A 27,296-nucleotide genomic window follows, 5' to 3' on the forward strand; every position below is an offset into this window, starting at 1 on the left:
CATCGTCTGGATCAGACACATAGCTGCTGTCGCTATACCCTAGAAGCCTTGGTACTCTTGATGTTGAACGCTCGAAAGATAAGCCATATGAGAGGCTTCCTCGCAGATACCTCAAGACCTGTTTCATCGCAGCTCCATGGGATTCTCTTGGGCTTTGCATATAACGTGACAAAACTCCTACACTGTAAGAAAGATCTGGTCGGGTATGAAGGAGATAACGCAAACACCCTATGTTCTTTCTGAATCTCGTTGGATCAATCTCTTTTTCGTGCTCTGCCTTAGATAACTTCAATCCTTGTTCCATTGGTGTACAGACGGAATTACACTTCTCCATTCTATCTTCCTCTAGTATCTTAGACGCATAACTTCTCTGTACCAAGGTGATTCCTTTCTCATGCTGACATACTTCTATACCAAGGTAATAGGTGAGTTTACCAAGATCGCTCATGTCGAACTTTGTAGCCATGTTTTCTTTGAATTCTCTAATGACTTCAGTCTTTGTGCCAGTCACGAACAAGTCATCGACATAGACTGCAACAACTAGTAGCTCACCGTTTACTGTCTTATGATAGACCGAGGGTTCCTTAGAACATTTTTCGAACTTTAGCTCGCATAAGATCTGATTCAGTTTGTTGTTCCAAGCCCGTGGTGCTTGTCTCAAACCATATAACGCTTTGTTGAGTTTATATACCTTTCCTTCTTCTCCTTGTTTCTCATATCCTTCAGGTTGGCTAACATAAACAGTTTCTTTCAATTCCCCGTGCAAGAATGCTGTTTTGACGTCTAGGTGATGGACCTCCCATCCGTTTGCTGCTGCTAGATTCACGAGTAGTCTTATTGTCTCGAGACGTGCTACTGGGGCAAAGACTTCGTCAAAATCGATTCCATGTCGTTGTACATATCCCTTCGCTACCAGCCTTGATTTGTACTTGTTAATGCTTCCGTCTGAGTTTCTTTTGATTTTAAAAACCCACTTAAGACCAATTGCCTTTGCTCCGAATGGTAAGTCTACTAAAACCCACGTTTTATTCTTCTCAATGGAGCTTATCTCTTCTTCACACGCTCGTCTCCATTCTTTTGAGTCCTTGGCCTCACCAAAGTTGCGTGGCTCATTGTTAAGAAACATAAGTACCTCTTCTCCGAGCTCTTCTGCGAGCAATACATAATCATCAAGGTATTTTGGTCTCGTATGTTGTCTCTCTGACCTTCTCAGTATCTGTGTTTCTTCTTCTTCGTCTTGATCATCGTGATCCGTATCTATGAATGGTTGTGCGATGGTTACGTCATTGATGTCTTGCTTCAGTCGTAGTATATCGTCATTAAGATGACCATCGATCCCATGATTCCCATACTCTCCAAGTATCACTTCAAAGCTGTTGTTGTTTTGATCTTCTGTGTCATCTATACTCCAATTCCAACCTCTGGTCTCATCGAAGACGACATCTCTGCTGACTACTATCTTTCGGGTTTGTGGATCAAGCAATCTGTATGCTTTAGATCCTGGTTCTGTCCCTAGGTTTACAAGCATACGTGCTCGATCATCTAGTTTCTTTAGAAGTTTTGCGTCGACTTTTGCATAGGCTATGCATCCGAATACTCTTAAGTGTTCAATACTTGGTTTCTTACCCCGTAGTCCTTCATATGGCGTCTTTTCATTCAATGCTCTTGTAGCCACTCGGTTGAGAAGATATGTTGAGTGTCTTATGGCTTCACCCCAAAGATAGTTTGGCATGTGCATGTGTTTTAAAATACTTCTTGCCATCTCCATCATCGTTCTGTTTCTCCGCTCCACAACCCCGTTCTGTTGTGGTGTGTATGGGGCTGTTAGATGCCTCTTGATGCCACAACTCTCGCAATAAGAATTGAATTCTCTAGACACGAACTCTCCTCCTCGGTCTGTTCTGAACGTTCCTATCTTCTTTCTTGTCTCTCTTTCTACTACCGCTTTGAACTTCTGAAACCTTGTGAATGCTTCATCTTTTGTCTTTAAGAGCATAGTCCACATGTATCTGGTATTGTCATCAATGACTACGAAGATGTATCGATTTTCATTGGGTGTTCTCGGTGTTATGGGTCCGCACAAGTCTCCGTGAAGTAGTTCCAGTACGTCGGTTGCTCGGTAAGTAGTAGATTTAGGGAACGAATGCCTTGCTTGCTTGCCAAGTAAACATGATCCACATACTTCTTTCTCAATATTTATACTTGGGATGCCAAGTACAAGCTTCTTTTGTATCATTCCTTTCAGCGACTCAAAGTTTATGTGTCCTAACCGTGCATGCCAACGTTTTGATTCCGTTGTTGATGATAGGTTCAGGCGTGCATTGCTCCTTATTCCCATGTGAACCTTATATAATCTGTTTGATGATCGCTTTGCTTTCACAAGCAACTTCCCATGATGATCATGCATTGTTAGCTCTTCTCCTTTTAGTCTTATATCACAACCAGCTTCTGTAGCTTGACCCAAGCTTATGATATTACTTTTTAAATCTGGAATAAAGTAGACGTCCGTCATCTTTCTTGCTTCTCCATTCATATCAGTAAACGATATTGTTCCCTTGCCTTTAATATCTATTCTCGAGTCGTCCCCAAACCTTACCTTGCCGGTAATAGTATTATCAACATATGAGAAGTATCTTCGATCTCCAGTCATGTGATTGCTTGCCCCATTATCAAGATACCATATGTTTTCTGATTTTTCTCCATAGTGTTCGGGTAGAACATTCTTTTCATTCAAAAACACTACCTCGTGCATCATTAGCTCATCAGCCTCGTGTGTGTCAGTGTTGTCAGTTTCTTGCGCTTCCTGCAGCTTTAGAAGGAGATCTGGACATTGAGCTACAAAGTGACCGATCTTATCACACCTAAAACATGTTATTTTAGACGCGTCTCGTTCAGCATAGCCTCTTCCTCCGTTATATCCTCCTCCATTGTATCCTCTACCTCCATTGTAACGACCACGTCCTCGTCCTCTGTAGAAGGAACGTCCTCCTCTGCCTCGTCCTCGGAAGGAATCACCATAATAGTTGTTTTCTTGCGAACCACGGTTTGATTGATCCTGCGACGAGCGATTGACCTGACTATGTTGTCCGTCGTTAGTCGCAGACATCAACTTCGTTTGATCATCGTCACCATCTTCATCATCAAAGATCCTCTCCTCGTATGCCTTTAGACGACCAATAATGTCTTCAAAGTTGACTGTATTTAGATCCAAGACTTGCTCAAGTGAAGCAACTATATGTATGTATTTCTTTCGGGGTAAACTTGAGAGAAACTTCTTCACAAGTTTTGTCTCTTCTATGATAACTCCTAGCGCAGACGATTTAGCCGCAAGTTCTGATAATTTTCCTCCGAAGTCATCAATGCTCTCGGTTTCCTTCATCTTTAATCTGTCGAATTCATTCATCAACGTCTGTAATCTCGCTTCTCTTACTCGCTCAGCTCCTACATATCTTGCTTTGATGGCATCCCATACTTGTTTAGCTTTTTCAAGCTCCCCTACTTGGAGAATTAGCGACTCGGGTATTGACTGAAACAACAAAGCTAAAGCTAAGTCGTTTTTATCATCACTTGCTGTGTCGGTCTCTATTGCCTCCCAGGCTTTGTGTACTCGCAGGGTAGTCTTCATCCTCATAGCCCATACTGTATAATTAGTTGAGGTAAGCATCGGGCACTTAATAGAAGAAGAGCCACCGCCTTCTTTTATCTTACCAATCGCTGGTATGATTTCACTCATGATCTCTGTTTCGCTCTGATACCAAATCTAGAAATCAAGTCTCGAATATAAGATTGTATGAACTCCCAAATAAGAACTCTTCTTATTAATCTCTTGAGGAAACTATCTCAAAACCTCAAGCTCTCAAACTCATAAACTCTTTAGTTATGCAACACCCTTGCATCTCCTTATATATTAAACTAAAACTCCTAAACTCATTAGGTATATATTATTTAGAATATTTCCTAATCCTTTAGATAATCACAAACTCAATAGGATTAGGAAACTTGCTTCTTAAGCTTTCTTCAAGCTTATTCCAACAATATATGTATTTTTTTTTAAAATCGGATCTTTATGTATTAAGAAATAGGAAGACAACAGATTGGCGCCCATGACAATCGCTCCGCTCGTCCCCTATCTAAGCCGGCCCTGGTGGCGACTACTTGTCATTAGAGGGTTGTGTATGAGCGAGAAAGTGGAAGTAGCTTGCGTGTTCTTTGAGGAAAGGAATGGTTCCTACAGATAGCACTTGCAAAATGTTGGTGGAGAAGAATGGAATGGGAGAAGCAAAACTCAAGATTCAGAGTTTGGTTCAGTCCAAAGTGATGATGACCAAGCCACAAAGTCCTTCACCTGTTTCCTAGGATTTAGAGTACGGCTCAAAAGTTTTGTTTCTCATATATACTCTGTTTAAAATGTTTACATTTTATTGAAAATGAAATGAAATCAAAGAATCGTTTCTGGCATAAAAATATATATAGTTTAGCCTTTAAAATGAAATTTCGATAGTCAGAGGTGTTTCTAGCAAATATTTTGTTCTGTATTTCAAGTAATTATTAAATAAAATATTTTGTTTTTAGAATAAAGCAGAAAAGGGTTAAATTAAACCCTTTGTTTCTTCTTCTTCTACTTAGCGCCGTCGTTCAATCTCTCTAAAACCCCTTCTCAAGCGAGAAGTTCTTCAACTTTCTTCGTGCGGCGTCCTTGTTAAACCGTAAGTGCTTTTTCACTTACTTGAATGGTTTATGTCAATCTAGGAGTATAGCCTCTTCCTAAAATCTCAAACTTGACGACGTTCTACTGTAATAGACCTTACCTCCTAGGTTAAGAGTAAAGCTACAATCTTTCTTCCTTAGTTTGTGTGATATTCAAAGGTTACGGAGTCTTTTCTTCGATGACTTTGAAACCCTAGTTTCAGAAACTCTAATTTAATTGGTTTTTGCTGTTGTTCCTGTAATGATTAATTTTGGAGCAGATGTCATTCGAAGATGATTTTGTGGAAGATGATGAGATGAACATGATTGATGAAGACGGAGCTGCATCTGACTCCGAAGCTGAATCTCTTTCAGATTCAGATGACAACGACATCACTGAAAAGTTATCCGAGCCGACAAAGACAGCTGTATACAACAGAGATGGGCTTCTTGATAAGCTTCAAGACATTAGCTGGCCAGAAGACGTTGACTGGACTCACAAGCTCACCGTCGAGATCGAGCAAGGACAAGCCGTCGACGTGAACGACGACCTCGCTAGAGAGATGGCTTTCTACACTCAAGCCCTCGAAGGAACGAGGCAGGCCTTTGAGAAGCTCCAGGAGATGGGACTACCCTTTCTAAGGCCGGCTGATTACTACGCGGAGATGGTGAAGTCAGACACGCACATGGAGAAGGTGAAGTCTAAGCTTCTGTACGAGAAGAAACAGATGGAGGAGGCGGAAGAGAGGAGGAAAGCTAGGGATAACAAGAAGATGGCTAAAGAAGTGCAGTCTCAGAAGATGAAGGAGAGGGCCAAGCAGAAGAAGGATGAGATTGAGTCTGTTAAGAAGTGGAGGAAACAGAGGCAGCAGAGTGGGTTTAGTGAGAAAGGTGGGGCGGGGGAGCTTGATCTTGAGTTTGGGAATGGGAAGAGTTTCCAGAGAGGAGGTGGTGGTAAGAAGAGGCCTGGTGTGTCTCCTGGGGATAGGTCAGGAGGGAAAGGGAAGGCTACTTCGAGGATGAACAATAAGAAGAGGGAGTTTAGGGACTCCAAGTTTGGTCATGGTGGTAGGAAAGGGTTGAGTAAGCAGAATACTGCGGAGACGACTAATGATTTCAAAGGAGGGTTTCGTGGAGGCAAAGCTGGTGGAAACAAGAGACAGAAGAGATAGAACAAGGTTTGTTCATCTATAAACCCATAATAAACTATTTTGTCATCTTTGTAAGACGGGTTTTTAGGACCAATATCTTTTGTTGCAATGTTGTACTACTTTGAGCTATTAACAAAGGTCCATTTGTTTCAAAGATAACAAGATGTTTCTTCTTTGAATCAATCTTTTAAATTTATCATCCAACAATAATAAGACTTTGTAAGTACTCCACAAGTGATTTTAAAAGGTTCTAGTACCATGGATTAAAAGTTTACTCCAGCCATCTCTTAAAAAAATCCTTCTCTCGTTCATTGGGCATGATAAATTCTGTTTTGTTCTCTTTCACCAAACATGGTTTGCTTGGTAATGTCCTATGCACTGTAGTCCAATTATGGGAGACTGAAACACATGATTTGGAGGAGAATTTGGAAGATTAAAGTTCTTTCTTTTAGTGTCTGTCTTCTCTGTTTAAGTTTTTTTTCATAATTATTAAACACCACCTCAAAACTAAAAAGTAAGCACATATCTGCAAATGTGACTCCCTCTTCCTCTACCATTTGTATGAATCTTGGGAAGTTTATCACCATAAGGTTTCTAAATAATATTCAAACCTAAAGAAAAATGCAACAAGAACTTTAAAACTTTTCTTAAATGAACACCTTTAAACATTATCACTAGTTTTTGCAATAAATTACTGACAAGTTTCCCCCCTTTTTGTGGCGTTTGATTTGAGATTTATATTGGAAAAGGATTTTACATGCAATTATGAGGTGGAACTGTATGTAAATAGTTCTCTTAGGGAATTTGAAAATACGTTATACTACTAATATATACCTTTAACTGATAACTAACAGAATTAAATTGTTATTGAACATACGTTATGACTTCTGATCATAGAAGCATGACGCACACACTAAAAGATAAAATAAAATAAAATGCGAGTGTCTTAGTCATGCTAGTCGAAGTGCAACAAAACCTGGTGACAAGACACGTAGTAACATCATAGAGAATCCTTGTGGTTGTGGTACTTATCTCCCGTACCACGTTCCACCCAAGTGTTATCCATATCTTCTAATGTTTGTATTTTTCTTAAAAATCAAATTGTAACATTAACTTGTAAACACATTTTTATGACACAAAAAAAACTTGATGAACACATAACTATTAGAAGCAAACTGTGAATTAAATTTGATTGTCATCTTAAATGGTTAAAACATACATGTTACGCACCATCCAAACCAATTCTATAAAATTTGTATATGCTAATAAAATCCATTTTATCTCTCTCACAAACTTCTAGTTTTATGTTTTCACCCATATTTTTAGTGTTTGGATAAACGTTTGAGTGTGCCCATTCGTAGTTTTGGTGCATAGGAACACTCGTCACCATGCATGTCAATCTCTCTTTCCTATATAAACCAAAACCATCCATCCTTTTCTTTCAAGAAGAAATACATCAACAACAAAAAAATGGCGATCAACAAATTAACCATAACACTTTTCCTTCTCATATCCTTTGCTGTTTTCCACTGCTTGGCCTTCCGTGTGGAGGTCCAAGAGTTCGAACCACCACGACAAGAGGGACAAGAAGGTCCCGGTGGGGGCTCCGGCGAGGGATGGGATGAAGAGGCGACAAAGAATCCTTACCACTTCGGGCAGTGGAGTTTCAAGAATTTCTTTCAGTCAAAGGATGGTTTTGTGAAAATGTTACCGAAGTTCACTAAACGCTCATCGACTCTCTTCCGTGGAATAGAAAACTACCGCTTCTTGTTCCAGGAGATGGAACCTAACACTTTCCTTGTTCCTCACCATTTAGATGCCGATTACGTGTTTCTAGTCGTACAAGGTTATATCCATTCTTTTCAATCTTGAAACACTTCTATTTTTTCTTGGTACATACACTTCTAGTAGTACTAACGTTACACTAAAAATAACTTAATTTGATTAAAATGATATTAGGGAAGGGAGTGATTGGTTTTGTGACGGATACGGCAAATGAATCCTTTCAGATAACGAAAGGTGATGTGGTGAGAGTCCCATCCAGCGTCACACACTTTTTCGCGAACACCAACGGCACCGTTCCTCTCCGTCTCGCCAAGATCGCCGTCCCTGCCAACGTTCCTGGACACTTCCAGGTCCTTTATTTAATATTGTTACATCTTAATTATCTTCTTTTTTTGGCACTTAATTAATTTTAATATGTTATTCGTTAACGTCGATATTTTTTTCAGGTTTTCTTCCCTGCTCATTCCGGCTTTCACCAATCATATTTCACTGGGTTTAGTAAAGATGTACTCACGGCCAGTTTCAACGTACGCTTCTTAACTTCCTTCCATCTTTTAATATGTTATGTAACATATATATGAGTCTAGGGAAGTTTTGTGAATTTCACGAGATGAGATATATGATTACAAGTTTTGTATTATGGAATCTATAGATACCGGAAGAATTGCTAGGAAGATTGATTAGGGGACCACAACAACAAGTGGGACAAGGGATTATACGTAGAGTTTCCCCAGAACAGATCAAGGAACTTACCGAACACGAACACGCTACTTCTCCTTCAAACAAACACAAAGACAAAAAGGATAAGCACAAAGACAAGGACAGGAGCACGTTCGGGAGCCCTTTCAATCTCCTTGCACAAGATGCAATCTACTCCAACAAATTTGGCCGTTACCACGAGGCACATCCCAAAAGGTTTAGTCAACTCCAAGACCTTGACATCGCTGTCGGTTGGGTTAACATGACACAGGTTTTGCACTCAATAATTTTCATATATAGATCCCACGTTTTGATGGATCAGTCACTAATCTAATTGGGTCGTGTAAATATGCAGGGGTCATTGTTCCTTCCTCAATATAATTCAGAAACAACCTTTGTAACGTTTGTTGAGAATGGTTGCGCCCGCTACGAGATGGCTAGTCCTTACACATTCCAAGCAGAGCAACAACAGCCCTGGTTTGGACCAGGACAAGAAGAGGAAGTGGAAGAGGAAATGAGTGGACAAGTACACAAGATTGTCTCACGCGTGTGTAAAGGCGAAGTTTTTATCCTTCCGGCAGGTCATCCATTCGCTATACTCTCACAGGATGAAAATTTTGTCGCGGTAGGGTTTGGTATTCATGCGTCCAACAGCACAAGAACGTTCCTTGCAGGTCAAGAAATATAATTTTTAATTGATATTTTTATTCCTACAATTCGTAGTGTGTCTCACTCTGTAAGACAACTGTTTGTTTGGGTTTATAGGGCAAGATAATATGCTGAGCAATATCAACACGGTGGCGACGAGGCTGAGCTTTGGTCTCGGAAGCAAATTGGCGGAGAAGTTGTTCACGAGCCAAAACTATTCCCACTTTGCACCTACGACTCCTAGCCATCAGTTTCCAGAGAAACCCAAGCCATCCTTTCAATCAATCTTCAACCTAGCCGGTTTTTGAGAATGCAAAAAAAAAAAGGTCAAGTGCATGTCTGACGGTGTAATAAAATACGGTGGCGTTCTGTAACTTCTGTCTTACAGAGTTTCTAGAGTTGTACGTACATGTTTGTAACGGATTTCCTCTGTTTTATAAATAAATAAAACCTCCGTATCTGTGTTGATTGTTGGTTGGGTGGATCTTTTCTATAAGAACTCCAGATTGAGAATTTATTTTATGAAAACCAATAATCTGAAAATGTTACTTGGTAAAATATATGACTTGAGAGACTAAATTATGCGCTACCAAGCAAAAGATAAAATGAAGAGGTTGGCCAAAAGAGGTGACGGGCCTACAGTGACTGCCCATTTTATATGGAGGTTCCTTTTCTTGTGATATGACTATAATATCCTCTGACGGCTAATTGAACGTATTGAATTTACCCGATTAGTAAAAAGATCAACAACACAAGTAGGCATGCGGGTTAACCAGGTCGGTTACCGTTTATGGTTCGATTTCGGCTAATTCAGTTTCTTAATTTTGTTACCAGACTGAAATGAAGTTTTGGTTTTGTTGTTAAATTTTGGATCAAGATCTGGTTACCAGTTCAGTTTTGTTAACCGAAGTTATGGTTCGGTTTCGATTAATTTTCATCTTCACTTCAGAAAATACCATTTGTTTGTTTTTAATATTTACAAATATTATAAATACTGTTTACTTTAATTTTTTTGATAATTATAATTTTTTTTTATAAATTCTTCATTTAATTTAGTTTACATAATTATACAATTTTTACATCAATTTTTTTTCTTCTTAATTTTATATAAGTGAATTTAATATATTTTAACCAAAATAAATAGATAAAAGTTTATCTAAGCGAATAACTTCAAATATATATATATATATATATTATTCTTAAATATAATTTAAAATATCATCGTAATTTTATTTTTAATTAAATCAAATATATATTAAAATATTGGTAAGAAGATAAAAAATTCTAAAACATTAACAAAAACAATATTTTAAAATATAATTTAAAATTAAAATTTTATTATTGTACATGTTCAAAAAAGATGGCTAAAAAGATCTCCAGTCTGACGTACGCAAGATCTTTGTTAAGAAATTTAAAGAAAAAACACTAAATATGTCAATGTTCTTTCATAGGAAAAATGATCGATTTTTGAGTTTCTCAAACTTACAAGTCCAGTAGTTCCTACGTATAATAGAACTCATTAACTCGTTTGACTAATAAAAAGCCATCTCAAAATATTATTAAGACTAATACAATAAGAAAAAAAAAAATTATAGAATGAAACAAGGAAAAAAAAAAAGACAAAGAAGGCAAGCGGCCAATTAGGGTTCAAAATAAAGAAACTTCTCCATCACTACTGGTGCTACCGTTCCATATACCTATCTCAATGACCTCATACTCATCCTCGCCTCTGATCACGACGGTGTGCAACACATTCACTGGGGAATTGCTGGGAGCAGTAATCTCATCCGCAGGAACACTTGAGTCACAAGAAAACCTAGTTTGGCACAGAGGGCAACTGACATTTTTTGGGTCGACGCAATCTACATGAAACAAATGAAAACAGTGTGGTATAACCCTCACAGTCTCATTTACGTGAAACTCATTCAAACAGGCAGAGCATTGTTGAGAGATGTTCTCTTCTTCTTCTCCTTCTTCGCTGGTTCTGAACTCTGGTGAGTAAAACATGAAATGGGCATCATCATAGTCGTTGCTTAACCCTCCAGATGAGGAGACTCCGTCATGAATGTCGTTTCTGCGCCAACATTTGTCAACGACAACGTAACAGGTTGCAAGTGAGAAAGCTGCTGCCAAGAATCCTATCACACCGGCGGCTACAATCTGAAAGTCCATAACTATACAAACAATAAAGCTTTGGTGGAGTGAGGGAGGGAGAATAATGAATGAATATTTTTATTTCAGAGGATGTTTACATTTATAGTAAACGATAATTGACAGAAACGGGAATAAAATATTTCAGAGAAGCAATTAGAATAACAGATTTGAGTGATTTGTGTAAGTTAGATCATTCTATACATATTGACATTCCTCAAGCGTAAATAAATTTTAATTTCATGTACAGAATTGAAGGATGGAACATAAACTAATTTGACTTTAAATTCAAAATCCGAAAGGGGAAGGGGGGGGGGGGGGGGGGGGGGGGTGGGGGGGACTTGGGAATTGGTTTAGAACCATAACCGAAGATAACCGAAAACCAGAAAGATCGGTTCGGTTAGGCGTGCTCCTTGTTGTGCTTTGATCAAAATCCGTTTTCCTCTCTCTCTCTCTCTGCTCTGCTCTTATTGATGGCGAAAAATCTAAGATATGTCCTTGTTTTTGTTTTGGGTTTGCTGTCTTTGATCAGAATCCGTATTCCGTGAATATCCTGATGGCTGGCTACGACAACGAGAGTGGCGCATCCCTTTACTACATCGACTACATTGCAACCCTTCACAAAGTTGACAAGGGAGCTTTCGGTTACGGCTCCTACTTCTCCCTCTCCACCATGGACAGGCACTACCGCAGCGACATGTCTGCTGAAGAAGCCATCGAACTGGTCGACAAATGCATACTTGAGATCCGATCAAGACTGGTCGTTGCGCCTCCAAACTTTGTTATCAAGATTGTTGACAAAGACGGAGCTCGTGACTACGCTTGGCGTCAGTCCGTTCAGGACGTCACAACTGCTGCTGTCTAACTTAGTTTGATTTATGCTGTGTAACATTTATTGTTTATTGGGAGACTATTGTTTGTCTTTTTATTTAGTTCAAGAATCAACATTGAAGATCAAGCAAATGATGTATTTCTTCAGACAGTATAATGACAATGTCTCGAAACAAATATACACCAAGCATAAATCAAATCACATGCGGAATACAAAAAGGGAAGCAAATGAACAACGGAATCAGTAGAACTTAAGAGCTACGAGGCTGATGCCGAAGAAGAGAAGAGATGGTGAGAGAGCATAGGCGGATGAAGGAGTGAGAGAAGGCCGACTGGTGCTTCCTCCGTTGTCAGCCGTAGGAGCAGCACCGTCCGCGGTTGGTGTAAAAGGTCTGGTTGTAACGGACTGTGGCGTCTGAGCTGCCGGAGTGGGCTCTGGAACAAGCGGAGTTGTTGCTGGACCTGGAGACATCGCTGGTCCAAATGTACTAGCAGGTCCTGTCCCAAACAAAAGCTCTAATCTGTTAATCTTCCAAGCAAACTAATCATGAGATTTAATCGAGATGATGATGTAAATAATTGTTTTTACCAGGAGCAGCAGCTGGAGCAATATTGGCTGTTACAAGAATATAAGAAAATCAGAAATAAAATATTAGAAAATTGATTTAATCAGGTACATGAAAATGTAATGTTATAGAGATGAATAATTGTATATGCCTTTGCATTGAAGAGGGACTCTAGGCATGTTACAAGCACGTGGAAGAGAGACGGCGGTTGTACGGTTAATCGGAATATTAAAAGGAACGCTTCCGGTGACAATAAGACAGAGACATCCCATTCCTCCGGTAGTTAAAGACTTCAATGAGTTACAACAATCAGACGAAGGTGAAGTTCCATTAGTACTGCTGTTGGTTAAAATGCTCATACAAGGACCTACGGTCGTCATCATAGACGGAGTACATTGGCTAAGCGGCGGTTGCTGGCTGCGAACCGGAAAAGCTAGCACCGCGATTAAGGCCACTAACACAATCGTTATTCCTGAGATCTTGGACATTGTAGATCAATTAAAGCTTGTTTGTTGTTCTTGTGTTTGAAGGAGTGTTGCTATGAAGTAGTAAGCAATTGTGGTTTTATAGGTAGACAAAAGTGGAGGGAACGAGGCAAGTGTGTATAGGTCAACTACTATAACTAATTGTGTTCTTTTTTTCGTTACTAGGGTCGTTTGTGGTAGTGACTTGCCAATGAGGTGCGTACACGTGCATAGAGAATTGTGGTAAATAGCTATCTAATTACTTAATTGGTGTTTGATTGTGTTAGATGAACCACTAATCCATGGATGGTTCTGTTTTTGTAACTAATCAAGAGATTCCATTTTAACTTATGCCCATTAATTTATTGTTGAGTTATGACAAAATGATCCTACGTCTCAACTCAGATTTATCGACACGTGTTAGTCAAGTCAAACAAATGGGTCAATCTAAAGAAAACCTCTATATTGTTTATTGTAATAATCAGAACTCTTAAAACCTCAATCAAGAAGTAGTTCAACAACCCAGCCAAAGACCACCGTCACAAAGGCGACCGATCCCAACACAAACTGAATGAGTTCTGTTCACAACACAACACACTTCGTGTCCGAACAGAGCAAAATAAACTGTTAGAAAAGTAGGGGAAAAAGTTGGTCACCAATATTAAAGCCACATTTTATCATTTTTAACTTCTTCAGAACTTATTTATATCCTTCATGTAATCCCCCAAAGAATCCATAAATCAAATATAACAAACACAACAAAACAAAACTCAAAAAGGATTATATTCTCTCCAAACACGAGGAAACATGAAAATGGGAAGAGTTCTAGTGTTGCTTACAGTTTTTATGGCTGTGATGTCTTCTACAAGAGTCTCTGCTCAGTCCAGTTGCACAACCGCGTTGATCAGCATGTCTCCCTGTCTCAACTACATAACCGGAAACACTACTTCTCCTTCTCAGCAATGCTGTAGTCAGCTAGGTAATGTAGTCAGGTCTTCTCCTGACTGTTTGTGTCAAGCCCTCAACGGTGGAGGCTCTCAGCTTGGGATCAACGTTAACCAAACACAGGCTCTTGCCTTGCCTCGGGCTTGTAATGTTCAAACTCCTCCTGTCAGCGGCTGTAGCAACGGTACGAAAATTTCAAGAAAATCAAGATTGTTCCAAACCCCCAAAACTTTTGAATCTTATGAAGTATTATAACATTTTTTTAGGTGGTGGTTCTACTGCTGACTCTCCTACAGATTCACCAAACTCTTCAGGTAAATGAAATTAAAAAAAAACATGCAATGAAGACACACCATTCTCCGTATATACTATGTTATCTAATGCACTCATTTTGGGAATAGGACCAGGAAATGGATCAAAAACTGTGCCAGTAGGAGAAGGAGATGGATCATTTTCAGATGGAAGCTCTATCGAGATCTCATATCGTCTTCTTACCTTCCTTTCCGTGGCTTCCTACATCGCAATCTTCTTGAAATACTGATTTCTTCTCATCCATGTTTTCTCCTGAAACCGATGAAGCTTTTATGCCCCACTCAGATTGCATTTTTTATTTCCCTATTTATTCACATTTCGTTGAGATGTGTAATGTATTCTATCCTCTATGAATTCCTACTTAAGGGTACCATGTTCGATCTCTTTACCTTTAATAATAAGCATTATTTTCCAAAACACAAATTTGAAAAACAGAACATTAACTCTCGAGATGTAATCCAAATGTTTTGGGTTCAAAACTCAAGAGCCAGAGATAGTAGATGGTAAAAGTAACTAAAAAGTATCCCAAATGAACGAAGAATTTGTTTCAACTTTCGTATGAATTATAGCATCCCCAACTCAACCATATTCTATTTCTGGCTTTAAAATATAGTTCGAATAAAAGAACTCTAACCATATTCTATTTTTTACTTTATAATAAAATAAAAAGTAAGTTTACTCTGTAAATAAAATATTTTATTTATTTTTATTTATTATTCTGTATTTTATTCAAAATAGAGTAGGGATGGGCGTTCGGATATCCATTTGGGATTCGGTTCCGGTCTATTCGGGTTCTGAATTTTCAGGTTTAAAGATTTCAACTTTATTCGGGTATTTCTAAATTTAGATTCGGGTTTGATCCGAATCTTTGCAGGTTCGGATAACCCATTTAATTTTTTTAAAAAAAAATAAATTCATTGTATACTTTAAATTTCTTAAAATCTATAAACAAAATAATATATCATATATATATATTTGAATTGCATATGTCAAAATACCTGAAATCAACATATAAATTGGTTTAGTTTGAATATTTGGATTAAAAATCAATATATATTTTAAGTATTTTTGGTGTTTTAAAGTATACTTTAGCTTTTTTATACACGTACTTTTGACTATTTGTATATATTTTCAAGTATTTTGGACAAGTTAAAAATATCTTATATATTTTGATTATTTTTAATATACATTAAATCTAAAAGAAAATTAATATATATATAGGGAAATAAATCTATTTCGGATATATTCTGGTATCCGAAATAGTTCGGTTTGGTCAAGTTCGGTTTCAGTTTTCTAAATACCAAAATTTGGAACCCATTCGGATATTTAATAAATTTCGGTTCGGATTCGATACTATTTTTTCAGATCGGATTCGGTTCGGTTATTCAGTTCCGGATTTTTTGTCCAACCTTAAAATAAAGTATCATTAGAGTAAATACCAATTCTATTATAGAATTATTAAAAAGTAAAATAATCTTTGAAAATGTTTTAGAGATCTTATAATAAGTTTGAACAGAAAATAGGCCCAAATAATTAATGGGCATTTATGGCCTATTAGAATCATCTCTTGTTTATTTATATCGTCGTATAGTTAGATTTTTTAAAAACAAATTAAACCGTTATTAACTGACAATACAAGTTACATAACCATATAACCATGGAATCACCGAAAATATTCCTTCGGTCGTTTATTCTCTCAGACGCCGAAGACGTTCTTAAATGGGCCGGTGACGATGACGTCACACGTTACCTCCGTTAGGACTCCGTTAAATCTATAGAAGAAGCCCAACAACATATCGTCCAAAAGGCTATATATATCACACCCATGGCGCCGTTCCATCTCTTTGCTTGACGACGGTCATCCAATCGGTTGTGTCTCCATCAGGCCTGATTCCGGAGATGGTAGTTGCCGGGCTAACCTCGAATAGGCAGTCTCCAAAGAGTTTTGGGGGCGGGGGATAGCCACTGCAGCGGGATGGCAGTGGACCAATCTTTCGAGATTTTTCGGGCGGTGGTGAGGATACAAGCGGTGATGGAGAATATAGCATCTCAGAAGGTTTTGGAGAAAGTTGGTCTGAAAAGGAGGGTTTGCTTAAAAAGTATGGTTTTTGCAAAGGAGTCGTTAGAGATATGTTTTTGTATAGTTTTGTTAAGTATGATAAGTAATATAATAATTAAAGGGAAATAATGGGAATTAACTTGAGCATAAGATCTTGTTTTAGTTGAAATGATATTTTAAGTTTGCAAAGAAAAAGATGATGGAACAAGTTTATGAGTGATGCTACGGCAAACCCACCATGTCACGAGATGGAAGGCTAATAAAACCACTTCAAAAATTTCATGATATGGATTGGAAAACAGTAAGAGGAAGGGGTCGCCGAGGCCGCAGATACTACCATCCATCTTCTTAGTAATTTCATTCTTTTCTTGTTTCACTAAGCTTATGTATCATAAGTCTAATCTTTTGTAACCTAATGCTTGGTTGATTATGAGACATGTCTCATCATATTTTCTCAAATTTTATGGTTGAAAAACTATACAATGTATGTTCCTTTATTTTAAATTTGAAAGCTTTTTTACAAAAAATAAAGAAAAAGATATTTAAGGCAACGAGTGATGGTCCCGTCTGTCTGTATGTCCTTATCATGTCATAAGTTGTTTTAAGTCGTGCCATATGAATTATGATCTATGGTGACTCTTCTCTTTAGTTCATTGTACTGAAGAAACTAATATACGAAGATATATAATCTATTACAGAATAGAAAGTGTTTGGCTTATATTATAGATGGGTGTTATGGATTAAAACAAGACGTCATCGTGGTCAGTCGATATGTATATAAATATTTAGGAGAATACGGAAAAAAAGAGTGTGAAAAATCTTTGAGAAGTATCAGAGATCACGCATGCGACTTGAACAGAAGCCATGCATAGTGTCGTCAAAATGATAAATGTAATACTACATTTCTTGTCTTATCAATTCTTAAATGTGTCAACTTCATATTCAACCACTTTCGTATATACATATTATCAGAACACTTTCCATCTACTATCTAGTAAATCATCTTTAAACTTTGCATAAACTTGTTGATCAAACAAAACAAAAAACTTTGCATAAACTCGAATTGTTTTTTACATATTCGTTTGCTAGTATCTCTGACTTGAGGTTTGTACTAAGTGATCAGCTGCTATGCATATTATTAGCATCATGTAGGGATTATATGATTCAAGGTTTTAATTGGAAATGGAACAAGTCTTTATAGATTGGTCGCCAATTGTTTTTTATTTAAATCTTTTTATGACTTTCTCAGTTTCATAACAATAGTTGGATGGTATGAAGGTGGAGATCTACTGTTCTTTTGTTTATGGGTTTAACTTGGTGGAAGAAAGAAAGGAGCTGTGGAGAGACTTTAGGGATCATCAAGACTTTCCTATCTTAAAGAAATCACTTTGGATAGTTTATGGAGATTTTAATGAGATTTTATCGGGAGTGGAGCATTCGAGTTTTGATTCTGACCATGATCATTCGGGCATGAGAGACTTTCAAGATACAGTTCAGTACTGTTCTCTCATTGATATGTCTTATCAGGGTCCGCGGTTCACCTGGAGTAATAAGAGAGATAATGGTAGAATCTGCAAGAAGTTGGATCGTACACTAGTTAATGAGGTCTGGGTTCGGGAGTTTCCTCAGTCATATTGTGTATTTGAGGCGGGAGGTTGTTCAGATCATCAGAGGTGTAGAGTGGTTATAAAGTCTGAAATAATGAAGCCGAGAAAACCGTTTAAGTTTGTTAATGCCCTGGTAGACATGCCAGAATTTCTTCGTGTAGTTGAGGGGTTTTGGTCTACCTCCGCTCTATTTAGATTTTTGAAGAAATTAAAAGCATTGAAGCCGCTACTAAAGCATCTGAATAAGGAGAAAGTGGGGGAGATAGTGAAGAAAACGAAGGAAGCATACAAAAATCTTTGTGAAGCTCAAAATAAGACGCTGGAGAACCCTTATCAGAGTAATATTGAAGTTGAATCAGTGGCGTATGGAAGATGGGTTCTTCTATCTACTATTGAGGAGAAGGTTATAAGCCAGAAAGCAAAGATTCATTGGTTGGATGTTGGTGATGGAAACAACAAAAGCTTCCATAGAGCAGCTACTGTCAGGGACATCAGAAACTCGATAAGAGAGATAAAGCGGAGTGATGGTTCAATCGCGGAAACTCAAGAGGATACAAAAGATGAAGCGTTGAATCATTTTTACAACTTTCTAACTCACTGTCCTTCTGAGTATAGAGGAGCACAGGCGGATGATTTGAAGTCTCTACTCACATTTGAGTGTTCTGAGGAGGATAGAAGCATGCTTATGAAGGAAGTCACTGCAGAGGAAGTAAGGAAAGTATTATTTTCCATGGCTAGAAATAAATCGCCAGGGCCAGATGGATTTACAAGTGAATTCTTTAAGGCTTCTTGGGAAATAACGGGTGGAGATTTTGTTACTGCGGTGAAATCTTTTTTTTTGATAAAGGTTTCTTACCTAAAGGATTTAATTCAACCATCTTGGCTTTAATCCCGAAGAAGACTGATGCAATCTATATGAAGGACTACCGGTCAATTTCGTGTTGCAACGTGATTTACAAGGTGATATCAAAACTTCTGGCTAATCGTATGAAGAACATTCTTCCTCTATTCATATCCTTAAACCAATCGGCGTTTGTTAAAGATACGCTTCTCATGGAGAATGTACTCTTAGCGTCTGAATTGGTAAAGAGCTACCATAAAGACACGGTGTCGGAGAGATGCGCGGTTAAGATTGATATCTCGAAGGCATTTGACTATATCCAGTGGTCTTTCTTACTTTCGGTGCTAGCTGCTTTGAATTTCCCTGAGAATTTTGTTCTTTGGATTAAAAGATGTATAGAGTTGGACTCGTTCTCTATTCAGGTAAATGGTGAATTAGCCGGATATGTCAATAGTACAAGAGGGCTGCGCCAAGGGTGCTCTTTATCTTCCTATTTGTTTGGCTTAAGTATGCAAGTCCTTTCTCGTCTTCTTGATAGAGTTGCAGCAGAAAGGAGAATTGGCTATCACCCTTATTGTAAAGAGTTAAGGTTAACTCATATTTGCTTCGCAGATGATGTTATGGTATTCTCGGATGGTAGAAAGGACTCTATTGAGGGTATCCTAGCTGTCTTTAAGGAGTTTGAGGTGATGTCGGGGCTCAATATAAGTATGGAGAAATCATCTCTCTATCTGGCAGGAGTTAAGGATGAGGAAAGTGAAGCTATTCTTGATTAAATCCCCTTTGATAATGGGACTCTTCCGGTTAGATATTTGGGTCTTCCCCTCCTAACAAAGAGGATGAATACTCAGGATTATAGTCCTCTCATTGCTAGAGTCAGAAGTAGAATATCCTCTTCGACGGCGAGGCATCTTACCTTTGTTGGCATACTTCAGTTGATAGGGTATGTTATCTACAGCATTACAAATTTCTGGATGTCAGCCTATCGTCCGCCAAATCAGTGCATTCAGGAAATTAATAGTATATGTGCGGCATTTATCTGGTCAAGGCCGATATTATCAACGCAGAAAGCTAAGGTTGCATGGGTGGATGTATGTAAACCGAAAGAAGAAAGAGGCCTTGGCCTAAAGAACTTAACGGAAGTAAATAAAGTTTCCTGTTTAAAGTTAATATGGCGCATTCTTACGGCGAGACATTCTTTGTGGGTTAAATGGGTTTGGAGGTATCTTATCAGACAAGGATCTTTTTGGAGTGTTAGGGAGGAGAGTACACTAGGCTCTTGGATGTGGAGAAAACTTTTAAAATTGAGGTCTTTGGCTATCCAACTAACGAGAAAGGAGATAAATAGTGGAGCTTCTACGTCTTTTTGGTATGAGAAATGGCCGCCTCTTGGCCAATTGATTGAGTTAACAGGTGACAGAAGAAGTATGGATTTGGGCATTCCAAAAACTGCTATGGTGGAGAAAGCAATACAACTTTATCGAGCTAGAGGTCACAGAGTTCATGCGCTTCGTCTGATAGGTCAGGAGATTATTTGTCTGAAGAATGGAAGGCTTAATCAGTTGGAAGATGTATGTCTCTGGAAGAGAGACAATGGGGAGTTCAAAAACGAGCTTATCACATCTCAAACTTGGAATCTCATCCAAAGCAGGTCTCTGGTGGTCTCATGGTCTAAAGGGGTTTGGTTTACAGAGGCAACGCCAAAATTCTCCTTTATCACTTGGTTAACTGCTCATAATAGACTAACAACGGGGGACATGATACTTCGATGGAATCCGCAAGCTATCTCCACTTGTTGGCTATGCAATCTGGATTTAGAAATGAGGAATCATCTTTTTTTTGAATACCCTTATTCTGCAGAAGTTTGGAGAGGAACTGTGATGAATCTAGCAAGTCTGGGAAGATATCTTCATTGGAGTAGATTGATTCAAGTGGTAGCGATTGGAGGCAAAGGGAGAGGTATAAATTTCTTGATGAGATACTGTTTACAAGTGGTGATTTATGCATTATGGCAAGAAAGAAATAAAAGAAGAATAGGAGAGCAATCGCAACCAGCTGCTTGTTTGATCAAGAGAGTGGACAGAATTGTGAGAAATAGTCGCATTACTTAGAAAGAAAGCAGGGGGGAAGCATGACAAGACTATAGAGATATGGTTTGGAAGAAGTTGATGCATGCCGTTTCTATTGTTGGAGAAACATGTAGTTTCTTTTTTGGATTAAGTTTGTAGAAAAAGTAGCAGTGGAAACTCCGTAAAAAAGTTTTTTTTTATTTGAATAAATTTAAAATTCATTCCAAAAAATAATAATAACATCCCAGCAATATCTGAAATTGAACAAAACAGCTAGTCACTCTTCTTGATTTGTGCTTGTCATCAATTCTAAACACCGATATTGAAGTATCGTGAGACATCATCACATCGATATTAAATTGTTGATGGACACGCACACATCACGACTTAATTTTGTTACAAACGCATTTTTCAAAGAGAAAATGATAAACACGATTTGAATAAATCCTGGCCAAGGAACCCAACAAAACCACTTCTCGGCTGAAATAGTATTGAGAGAGTTAATGAACGAGGAAGTCCAAACGTATTCGCCTTGTGTGCTCGCTCATCTTCCACAAATATTATGATTTCACTCCTCTCTTATTAAAATTTATTTTTACTTTCTGCGTAAAAGATAGATGATGCGACAGAGAAGCAGTGAATGCTGATGTTAGCTTATGTGGTCCCCGGTTAGTCCACGTGGAAGAACCTCTCTTGGTGCTTTCGGAGGGTTATTTGCTGGGACCTATCTATAATTCTTAAAAGAGTGGACCCTGTCCTGACAACAACAGAAAGATTAGATTCTGATCTCACGGACGGTCACGATGATATATATGATGAATTGTGTTTAGTCCTGGGAAGCGGGTCGGATCCGCCCCGCCCGACCCGGCCCGCAGCGGGTATGAGTCAAATTTTCAAAAAAAAAAATTACCCGCATGACCCGCTGAGAGTTGTACAAGATATCCGCACCCGCCCCGCATTAATTAAGCGGGTCAAGCAGGTAACCCGACCAAATAAAAAAAATTTTTTTTTGTCAAAATCACAAAAAATGACTGATAAACATAATAGAAGTCTTAAGTTTAAACAACATATATGAATTTAAGTTTCAATAAACACCACGCAATAATCTTAAGTTCTAAAGAATAACAAACAACACAGAAAAATAAGTTCTTGTCCAAACTGAAATCAAACTTAAAAACAAATTACGTAGAGGTCTTCCTTCTTGTTCTTGCCACGACCTCAAGTTGATCAGTTGCCTAAATGATAAAATAGTTCAGTATATGATCAGCAAATAAATGGAATGAAGGCAAATGACTAATAATTGATCACTTACACGTCTATGCAAACGTCAAAAACACAGGGAAAATATACACTTATTGATTCAGCAACCTCTGTTTCTGTCCAAAACCAGCAAAATATTTCATGAATGAAGTCTCCGTTTCTGTACAATAAAAATACTAAACTATGAATCAAGTAAAATTACCATTGTCATATTGTTCGTGGGAGAAGACAGTTTTTGTCTGACTTGAATCCTCTAAAATTTTATGTGGAAAGCTCGACCCCTCACTCCCAACACTATGCTGTGGCTATTCCACCATCAGCTCCATCTTGTTGGTCTGAATAAATTTTAGTACCTGTTCAGAACACAAATACAACAGGAAGACTACGAAAACTCAACAACAAGAGAAACAGAGTGTAAAGAAGACAGAGATCGAGAGACACAGAGATATAAGAGACAGAGACAGTGTCGAGAGGGAGAGAGACAAAAACAGTGAGTCGAGAGAGACAAAAACAGTGAGTCGAGAGAGACAGAGACAGAGAGTCGAGAGAGACAAAGAGTCGAGAGAGATAGATATCGTGAGAGACAGAGACATATACATATAGTTGAGAGATCGACAGAGATAGACATATACCTTGTCCTTGACCGAGAGAGAGACATCAACAGAGAGTCGAGTCTAGAGACACAGAGATAGGCTGAGAACTGAGAAGTCGAGACTCGGAATGAGAATTGACGATCTGCAGAGAGTGAGATTCGATTAGGGTTCGGTAGAGAATTGAGACTGAAGTCAATTAGGGCTTTCAGATTTAATTTTATTGCCCAAAAAATTGAAAACAACACACAGTTACAACCTATAACTAAAACACAACACACACTAACAACCTACAGCGCAAAAACGACACAACTTTTAAACCAAAACAACATATTTCTTAGCATATGCGGGTGCCCGCTAACCCGCTACCAAAATTATTAGAACCCGCGCCCGCCCCGCTGTTTTCTAACCCGATCCGCCTGACCCGCAACTTTAAAAACCCAAATTTGTTTATGCCCGCACCTGCCCCGCAGCGGGTCAAATGGGCCGGGTCCCGCGGGCAAAGAACCAAATTCCCAGCGCTAATTGTGTTCACAAGTCATGACACGACTCATGAGGCTTCATTAGTTCTCACTTCTCTATTGTGAATTTACACTATTAAAGTCAAATTGATGATTATCATGTTTTTGCAAAAACAAAAACAATGCTTAAATCCATTCATGATTTCTTGTCCCTGTTTTTGATTGGCAATTCAGTTATTTTATTAATTTTGTTATATCAGGTTATATAATGGAGAACACGACATGTATACTAGCAACAGTAATCAATCCGAAAAGATAATATAAACATGCATATGCGGCAATGTTTCTAATTAATGGAAGTATTGATATTGTAGACTGTAGACACTTCTGACATGGTTTTTTTTAAACCTAACTACACTCTCTCTTAATATTTTTACCAATCATGAAATCATAATCGCTTAAGGATCTGTGATTTAAAAAAGGTATGTTTCTTGAAATTGATATACTAATATGTCCATGAACTTCATGTAAAGTTCGACAAAGGAATAATGTCAAAACGTTTCCGTGTCATAGCAACTAGCAAGTATGTGATAAAACTATAAATTATTTATCAGTGTGTACAAATGTCCACCTTGCAAAGAGGCTAGCCAGCTAGGAAAGCAAAAGAGATCACTTAAGATTGTGAAATATATTCGTACGTATGATCGTATCTCATTCCATTCCGATGCTGAGTGACCAAGTCCATCCACATTCCCATGCTAACAATATCAGTATATCACCATCATAATCATCACCTAAAAGGTACCAAAAATCATTACACGAAAGGAAAATTTGCATCAAAGATTTTGATTTACAAGATGAAACATCATCTCGATTTGTCTCCCGTTGAGAAAACCACTTGCTTGTTTCATTGATATAGTTACTCCTTTCCTGGTTTCGATTTTGTTTGATTTTACTAAAACCCCATACATATTCTTAAGTTATACAACTAAGGTTTTGTACCAATGGAACCTAAACACATCGTAATGTAGCGGCCGGTGAAACAAAACCATATGTCATATTCTTAAGTTATACAACTAACGTTTTGGACAAATGATGCTAGGTTACAAGCATGTTTTTAATTAAACAAGTAAATGAAATATGCAAGTAATGAAGTGCAAAACGAGAATTGCCAACTTCTTCTTTTTTATTTAATTGATACAGTTCTCTTTTCCACCAATAAGCAGAAAAGATTATGAAAAGAAAACTAAAAGAAAAAAATCCAAAGGAAATAATGAAAGACGAAAGGGCCAGTAGAAAACGACGTGAGTGGTACCTTGGCACAACAAAAAGCAGAAAATAGATTCATAAATAATGGCAGACAAAATAATACAATGTAATAAATTAATAAAATTAATGGTGCGAATTTCGGAAACTGCATGAAGTTAAAAGCTTTGAGTGGTTTTCATCTTAATTTCCTCACCCACTGATTTCCATTGTACCTCCCTCTCTATATACTTAGCTTATATATACATTATACATGCTACACAGACTTAGCTATACAAAATAAATACTGATAGATGCATAAAGAGTGTATATATAACTCATACAGGCGTTAGTAAGTGGTGTGTGTGCGTGTCTTAGTGCTCTGTTTCTGGTATGCAACTTCATGGCGAGTTTTGAGGGTTTTTAGATACGGGAGAGAATCAGTGGGGCTGTTTTGTTCTCTTCTTTTCCCTCAGGCCATCGAAACTATAACCCACTAAAGTCACAAACATTAAAAAAAGCAAAAGCAAACGGATCATTTTCTCTCTTTTTATTTATTTTTATTATATTTTCCTGTTTTTGTTTGCTTCTTCTTCCTCCAAACTCTAGCTGAACGTTTCACGTTTACATGCGAGAAAGTCGGGAGTGAAAAAATCCTTTTTTTTTGTTTTCCTTCAAATAACAAAGCTCTCATCTTTTCAGTTACTTTCATTTTGTTTTCTCTTGTACTCTACTTTTCTCTTCACTGTACACTTCATTTTTTTCTCAGCATCATGGAGGCAACAGAACTGCATCACCTTTATTTTCTCTGAAACTTTTCTGATCGTTGAGGTTAGTTTTCATGAAAATATTCTCTTTTTGCAAATTACTAAGACAACTCAGTTCAAAGTTTTGATTTTTTTCTTCTTGAGCAGTGAATTATGCTAAAGAAGAGATCGAGAAGCAAGCAAGCATTAATGGCGGATACGAACCAGAAACAGAGCAAACCCACGCCCAAAACGTTTCCACGCCTCTTCACAGCTTTCACCAGCTTCAAAAGCTTCACTGAAAACGACGCCGTCGCGAGCCCAACCTCAATCCTCGACACCAAACCTTTCTCTGCTTTGAAAAACCCTTTTGTATCCGATAACCCGAAAACCCACGAACCCGAGACCCGACTCAAGCTCGAACCCACAAGAATCGGACTCGCCATTGTCCAAGATGAAAACCCGGTACCCGAATTATTCTCCCGACCAAGATCCGGAACAGTTCTATTCGGGTCACAACTCAGGATCCGGGTCCCGGACTCTCCACGATCCTCGTCGGATTTCGGGACCAAAACGAAAAATTCTCCGGTTTCTCCTCCGCCGGAAGAGACAAAGAAAGCGGGTATCGGGTCGACCCGAATCTTCACGGGCTACTTCTCGACCAGCGAGATGGAACTATCGGAGGACTACACGTGCGTGACGTGTCACGGGCCTAACCCGAAAACGATCCATATATTCGATAACTGTATCGTTGAGAGTCAACCCGGCGTCGTTTTCTTTCGAAGCTCCGACCCGGTTAACGATTCGGATTGTATACCACCCGACAGCTTTCTCAGCAGCTGCTGTAACTGTAAGAAGAATCTTGGACCTCGTGATGACATTTTCATGTACAGGTAAAACTCATATTTTTTACACTTCTTTCATAGTATTACATAAAAATGAATTTAAACTATATAATATTTTTGTATTTGAATTTTACAAAGGTAATTAACAAATTTGTGGTGACTTAATTTTGCAGGGGAGATAGAGCCTTCTGTAGCAGCGAATGCAGGTCTTTGGAGATGATGTCGGAAGAAACTGACAATTAAATAAGCTTACTGACATTAAAAAGATGTCATGATAATGACTAAAATAAATAAGAAATTGTAGTGTTAAGAAAATAATTATGTTTAGATATAAATTTTGTTTAATTGCTTTTCTTGTTTGCTCCGGGCAGAGTTGGTATCTGTATCTATCAGTCAATATATGTGTATTATGTATTATGCGTCTACATGATGCATAGTCATATATATCTTTTACTTTAATCGTTACTTTTAAACATGTAATAATAGTAGAGAGCACAATAAACTAATGCAGCAGTTCAGTAGGCGATGTTCATGACAGAGATGTAATGTAAACATATTTCCTTAGGAAAAAACCCATTTCATGTTTCAAACCCTATGTTAATCTTCTTAGGCTCAAGATCAGCATTTTGTTATTGTGCGGTCATGAGGCCACATCCAGTCCGACATCATTTTCTATTCTTTTCTATTCCAAACATCATTTCAGAATAAAATATATTCCAATTCCATTCTATTTTGAGATTACTCCATAAAAGAAGTAATTCTAACCATTACTTCATTTTGGAGTTGAACTTTTTTATTTATATGATAGTCTTTTGATTTTTGAATTTTTTATTTTATACTTACATATTTAAAAATAATACAATAACATGAAAAGAAATATGATTTCAATAAATGATTATTTAATAATTTTACATAAAAAATCATATAATCATAAAAATACCAAAATTAAACATAAAAATATAAAATATAAAATAAATAAATATAAGTGATCTAATAATTCAGTAAATCATTTATGGAACAGAAAAAATCGGTGAAGTATTATCCAAATGATGAAAATGACCGTTTTAATTTTTTGCTCGATTTAAAAAAATTAAAGATAAAAAAAAGCTCACTATTCATTATGAATGCATTAGTTGATCATTTGCGAAAATAATATTCCAGTGCTCATTATTGAACCAAAATATGCTATCTTATATATATATGATTATTATAATTTTAAATTTTATTGTTTAATTTAAATAAATTATATTTTTTATGATAGTTGTATAAACATAAGATAGTTGGGGTTAATTGATAATTTTTATTAGTAAAAAGAGTTACTAATAATTATTAATT

The 27,296-nt window shown here is 37.6% G+C and overlaps 7 protein-coding genes, 1 long non-coding RNA gene and 1 pseudogene across 8 annotated transcripts; 6 read left to right on the plus strand and 3 right to left on the minus strand.

Annotated features, from left to right (window-relative positions):
* The first annotated feature begins 4,547 nt into the window (after positions 1-4,547).
* On the plus strand, positions 4,548-8,411 carry LOC103834407 (probable rRNA-processing protein EBP2 homolog). Its single transcript, XM_033284665.1, has 5 exons — positions 4,548-4,706; positions 4,968-7,683; positions 7,797-7,972; positions 8,069-8,149; positions 8,275-8,411. Exon 2 carries the CDS (start codon positions 4,968-4,970, stop codon positions 5,856-5,858), a length of 891 nt encoding a protein of 296 aa, XP_033140556.1. The 5' UTR covers positions 4,548-4,706; the 3' UTR covers positions 5,859-7,683; positions 7,797-7,972; positions 8,069-8,149; positions 8,275-8,411.
* Positions 7,265-9,287, plus strand: LOC103834417 (vicilin-like seed storage protein At3g22640). Its single transcript, XM_009110489.2, has 6 exons — positions 7,265-7,683; positions 7,797-7,972; positions 8,069-8,149; positions 8,275-8,592; positions 8,677-8,995; positions 9,087-9,287. Exons 1-6 carry the CDS (start codon positions 7,308-7,310, stop codon positions 9,275-9,277), a joined length of 1,461 nt encoding a protein of 486 aa, XP_009108737.1. The 5' UTR covers positions 7,265-7,307; the 3' UTR covers positions 9,278-9,287.
* Positions 9,288-10,616: 1,329 nt separating this feature from the next.
* Positions 10,617-11,141, minus strand: LOC103836323 (RING-H2 finger protein ATL16-like). Its single transcript, XM_009112571.1, has one exon. It carries the CDS (start codon positions 11,139-11,141, stop codon positions 10,617-10,619), a length of 525 nt encoding a protein of 174 aa, XP_009110819.1.
* A 308-nt stretch (positions 11,142-11,449) lies between these two features.
* Positions 11,450-12,096, plus strand: LOC103836334 (proteasome subunit beta type-2-A). The gene has a single exon (XM_009112582.3). It carries the CDS (start codon positions 11,677-11,679, stop codon positions 11,983-11,985), a length of 309 nt encoding a protein of 102 aa, XP_009110830.2. The 5' UTR covers positions 11,450-11,676; the 3' UTR covers positions 11,986-12,096.
* Positions 12,068-13,062, minus strand: LOC103834428 (non-specific lipid-transfer protein-like protein At2g13820). Its single transcript, XM_009110499.2, has 3 exons — positions 12,669-13,062; positions 12,541-12,567; positions 12,068-12,449 (listed from the first exon to the last, which is right to left on the minus strand). The coding sequence occupies exons 1-3, from the start codon at positions 13,003-13,005 to the stop codon at positions 12,193-12,195; spliced, it is 621 nt and encodes a 206-aa protein (XP_009108747.1). The 5' UTR covers positions 13,006-13,062; the 3' UTR covers positions 12,068-12,192.
* Positions 13,063-13,734: 672 nt separating this feature from the next.
* LOC103834439 (non-specific lipid-transfer protein-like protein At2g13820) lies at positions 13,735-14,655 on the plus strand. The gene is made up of 3 exons (XM_009110510.3): positions 13,735-14,110; positions 14,193-14,240; positions 14,328-14,655. Exons 1-3 carry the CDS (start codon positions 13,789-13,791, stop codon positions 14,465-14,467), a joined length of 510 nt encoding a protein of 169 aa, XP_009108758.1. The 5' UTR covers positions 13,735-13,788; the 3' UTR covers positions 14,468-14,655.
* A 1,216-nt stretch (positions 14,656-15,871) lies between these two features.
* Positions 15,872-16,795, plus strand: LOC103834450 (annotated as a pseudogene).
* An 8,001-nt stretch (positions 16,796-24,796) lies between these two features.
* On the minus strand, positions 24,797-25,462 carry LOC117131844. Its single transcript, XR_004455242.1, has 2 exons — positions 25,246-25,462; positions 24,797-25,189 (listed from the first exon to the last, which is right to left on the minus strand). It is a non-coding gene; the product is annotated as an uncharacterized LOC117131844 (long non-coding RNA).
* On the plus strand, positions 25,140-26,438 carry LOC103834467 (FCS-Like Zinc finger 8). Its single transcript, XM_009110537.3, has 3 exons — positions 25,140-25,201; positions 25,285-26,009; positions 26,135-26,438. The coding sequence occupies exons 2-3, from the start codon at positions 25,291-25,293 to the stop codon at positions 26,202-26,204; spliced, it is 789 nt and encodes a 262-aa protein (XP_009108785.1). The 5' UTR covers positions 25,140-25,201; positions 25,285-25,290; the 3' UTR covers positions 26,205-26,438.
* The last annotated feature ends 858 nt before the right edge of the window (positions 26,439-27,296 follow it).

The sequence above is a fragment of the Brassica rapa genome, chromosome A01, assembly GCF_000309985.2.
Source record: "Brassica rapa cultivar Chiifu-401-42 chromosome A01, CAAS_Brap_v3.01, whole genome shotgun sequence".
NCBI lineage: Eukaryota > Viridiplantae > Streptophyta > Magnoliopsida > Brassicales > Brassicaceae > Brassica > Brassica rapa.

Coding starts and splice junctions, on each gene's coding strand:
- LOC103836334 (XM_009112582.3), top strand. CDS start 11,677: ATGGCTGGCTACGACAACGAGAGTGGCGCATCCCTTTACTACATCGAC.
- LOC103834428 (XM_009110499.2), bottom strand. CDS start 13,005: ATGTCCAAGATCTCAGGAATAACGATTGTGTTAGTGGCCTTAATCGCG. Junction 12,568..12,668: donor AGTCCCTCTTCAATGCAAAG/GCATATACAATT, acceptor TTCTTGTAACAG/CCAATATTGCTCCAGCTGCT. Junction 12,450..12,540: donor TGCTCCAGCTGCTGCTCCTG/GTAAAAACAATT, acceptor TGTTTGGGACAG/GACCTGCTAGTACATTTGGA.
- LOC103834407 (XM_033284665.1), top strand. CDS start 4,968: ATGTCATTCGAAGATGATTTTGTGGAAGATGATGAGATGAACATGATT.
- LOC103834439 (XM_009110510.3), top strand. CDS start 13,789: ATGAAAATGGGAAGAGTTCTAGTGTTGCTTACAGTTTTTATGGCTGTG. Junction 14,111..14,192: donor TGTCAGCGGCTGTAGCAACG/GTACGAAAATTT, acceptor ACATTTTTTTAG/GTGGTGGTTCTACTGCTGAC. Junction 14,241..14,327: donor AGATTCACCAAACTCTTCAG/GTAAATGAAATT, acceptor TTTTGGGAATAG/GACCAGGAAATGGATCAAAA.
- LOC103836323 (XM_009112571.1), bottom strand. CDS start 11,141: ATGGACTTTCAGATTGTAGCCGCCGGTGTGATAGGATTCTTGGCAGCA.
- LOC103834467 (XM_009110537.3), top strand. CDS start 25,291: ATGCTAAAGAAGAGATCGAGAAGCAAGCAAGCATTAATGGCGGATACG. Junction 26,010..26,134: donor GATGACATTTTCATGTACAG/GTAAAACTCATA, acceptor TTAATTTTGCAG/GGGAGATAGAGCCTTCTGTA.
- LOC103834417 (XM_009110489.2), top strand. CDS start 7,308: ATGGCGATCAACAAATTAACCATAACACTTTTCCTTCTCATATCCTTT. Junction 7,973..8,068: donor ACGTTCCTGGACACTTCCAG/GTCCTTTATTTA, acceptor TATTTTTTTCAG/GTTTTCTTCCCTGCTCATTC. Junction 8,150..8,274: donor TACTCACGGCCAGTTTCAAC/GTACGCTTCTTA, acceptor TGGAATCTATAG/ATACCGGAAGAATTGCTAGG.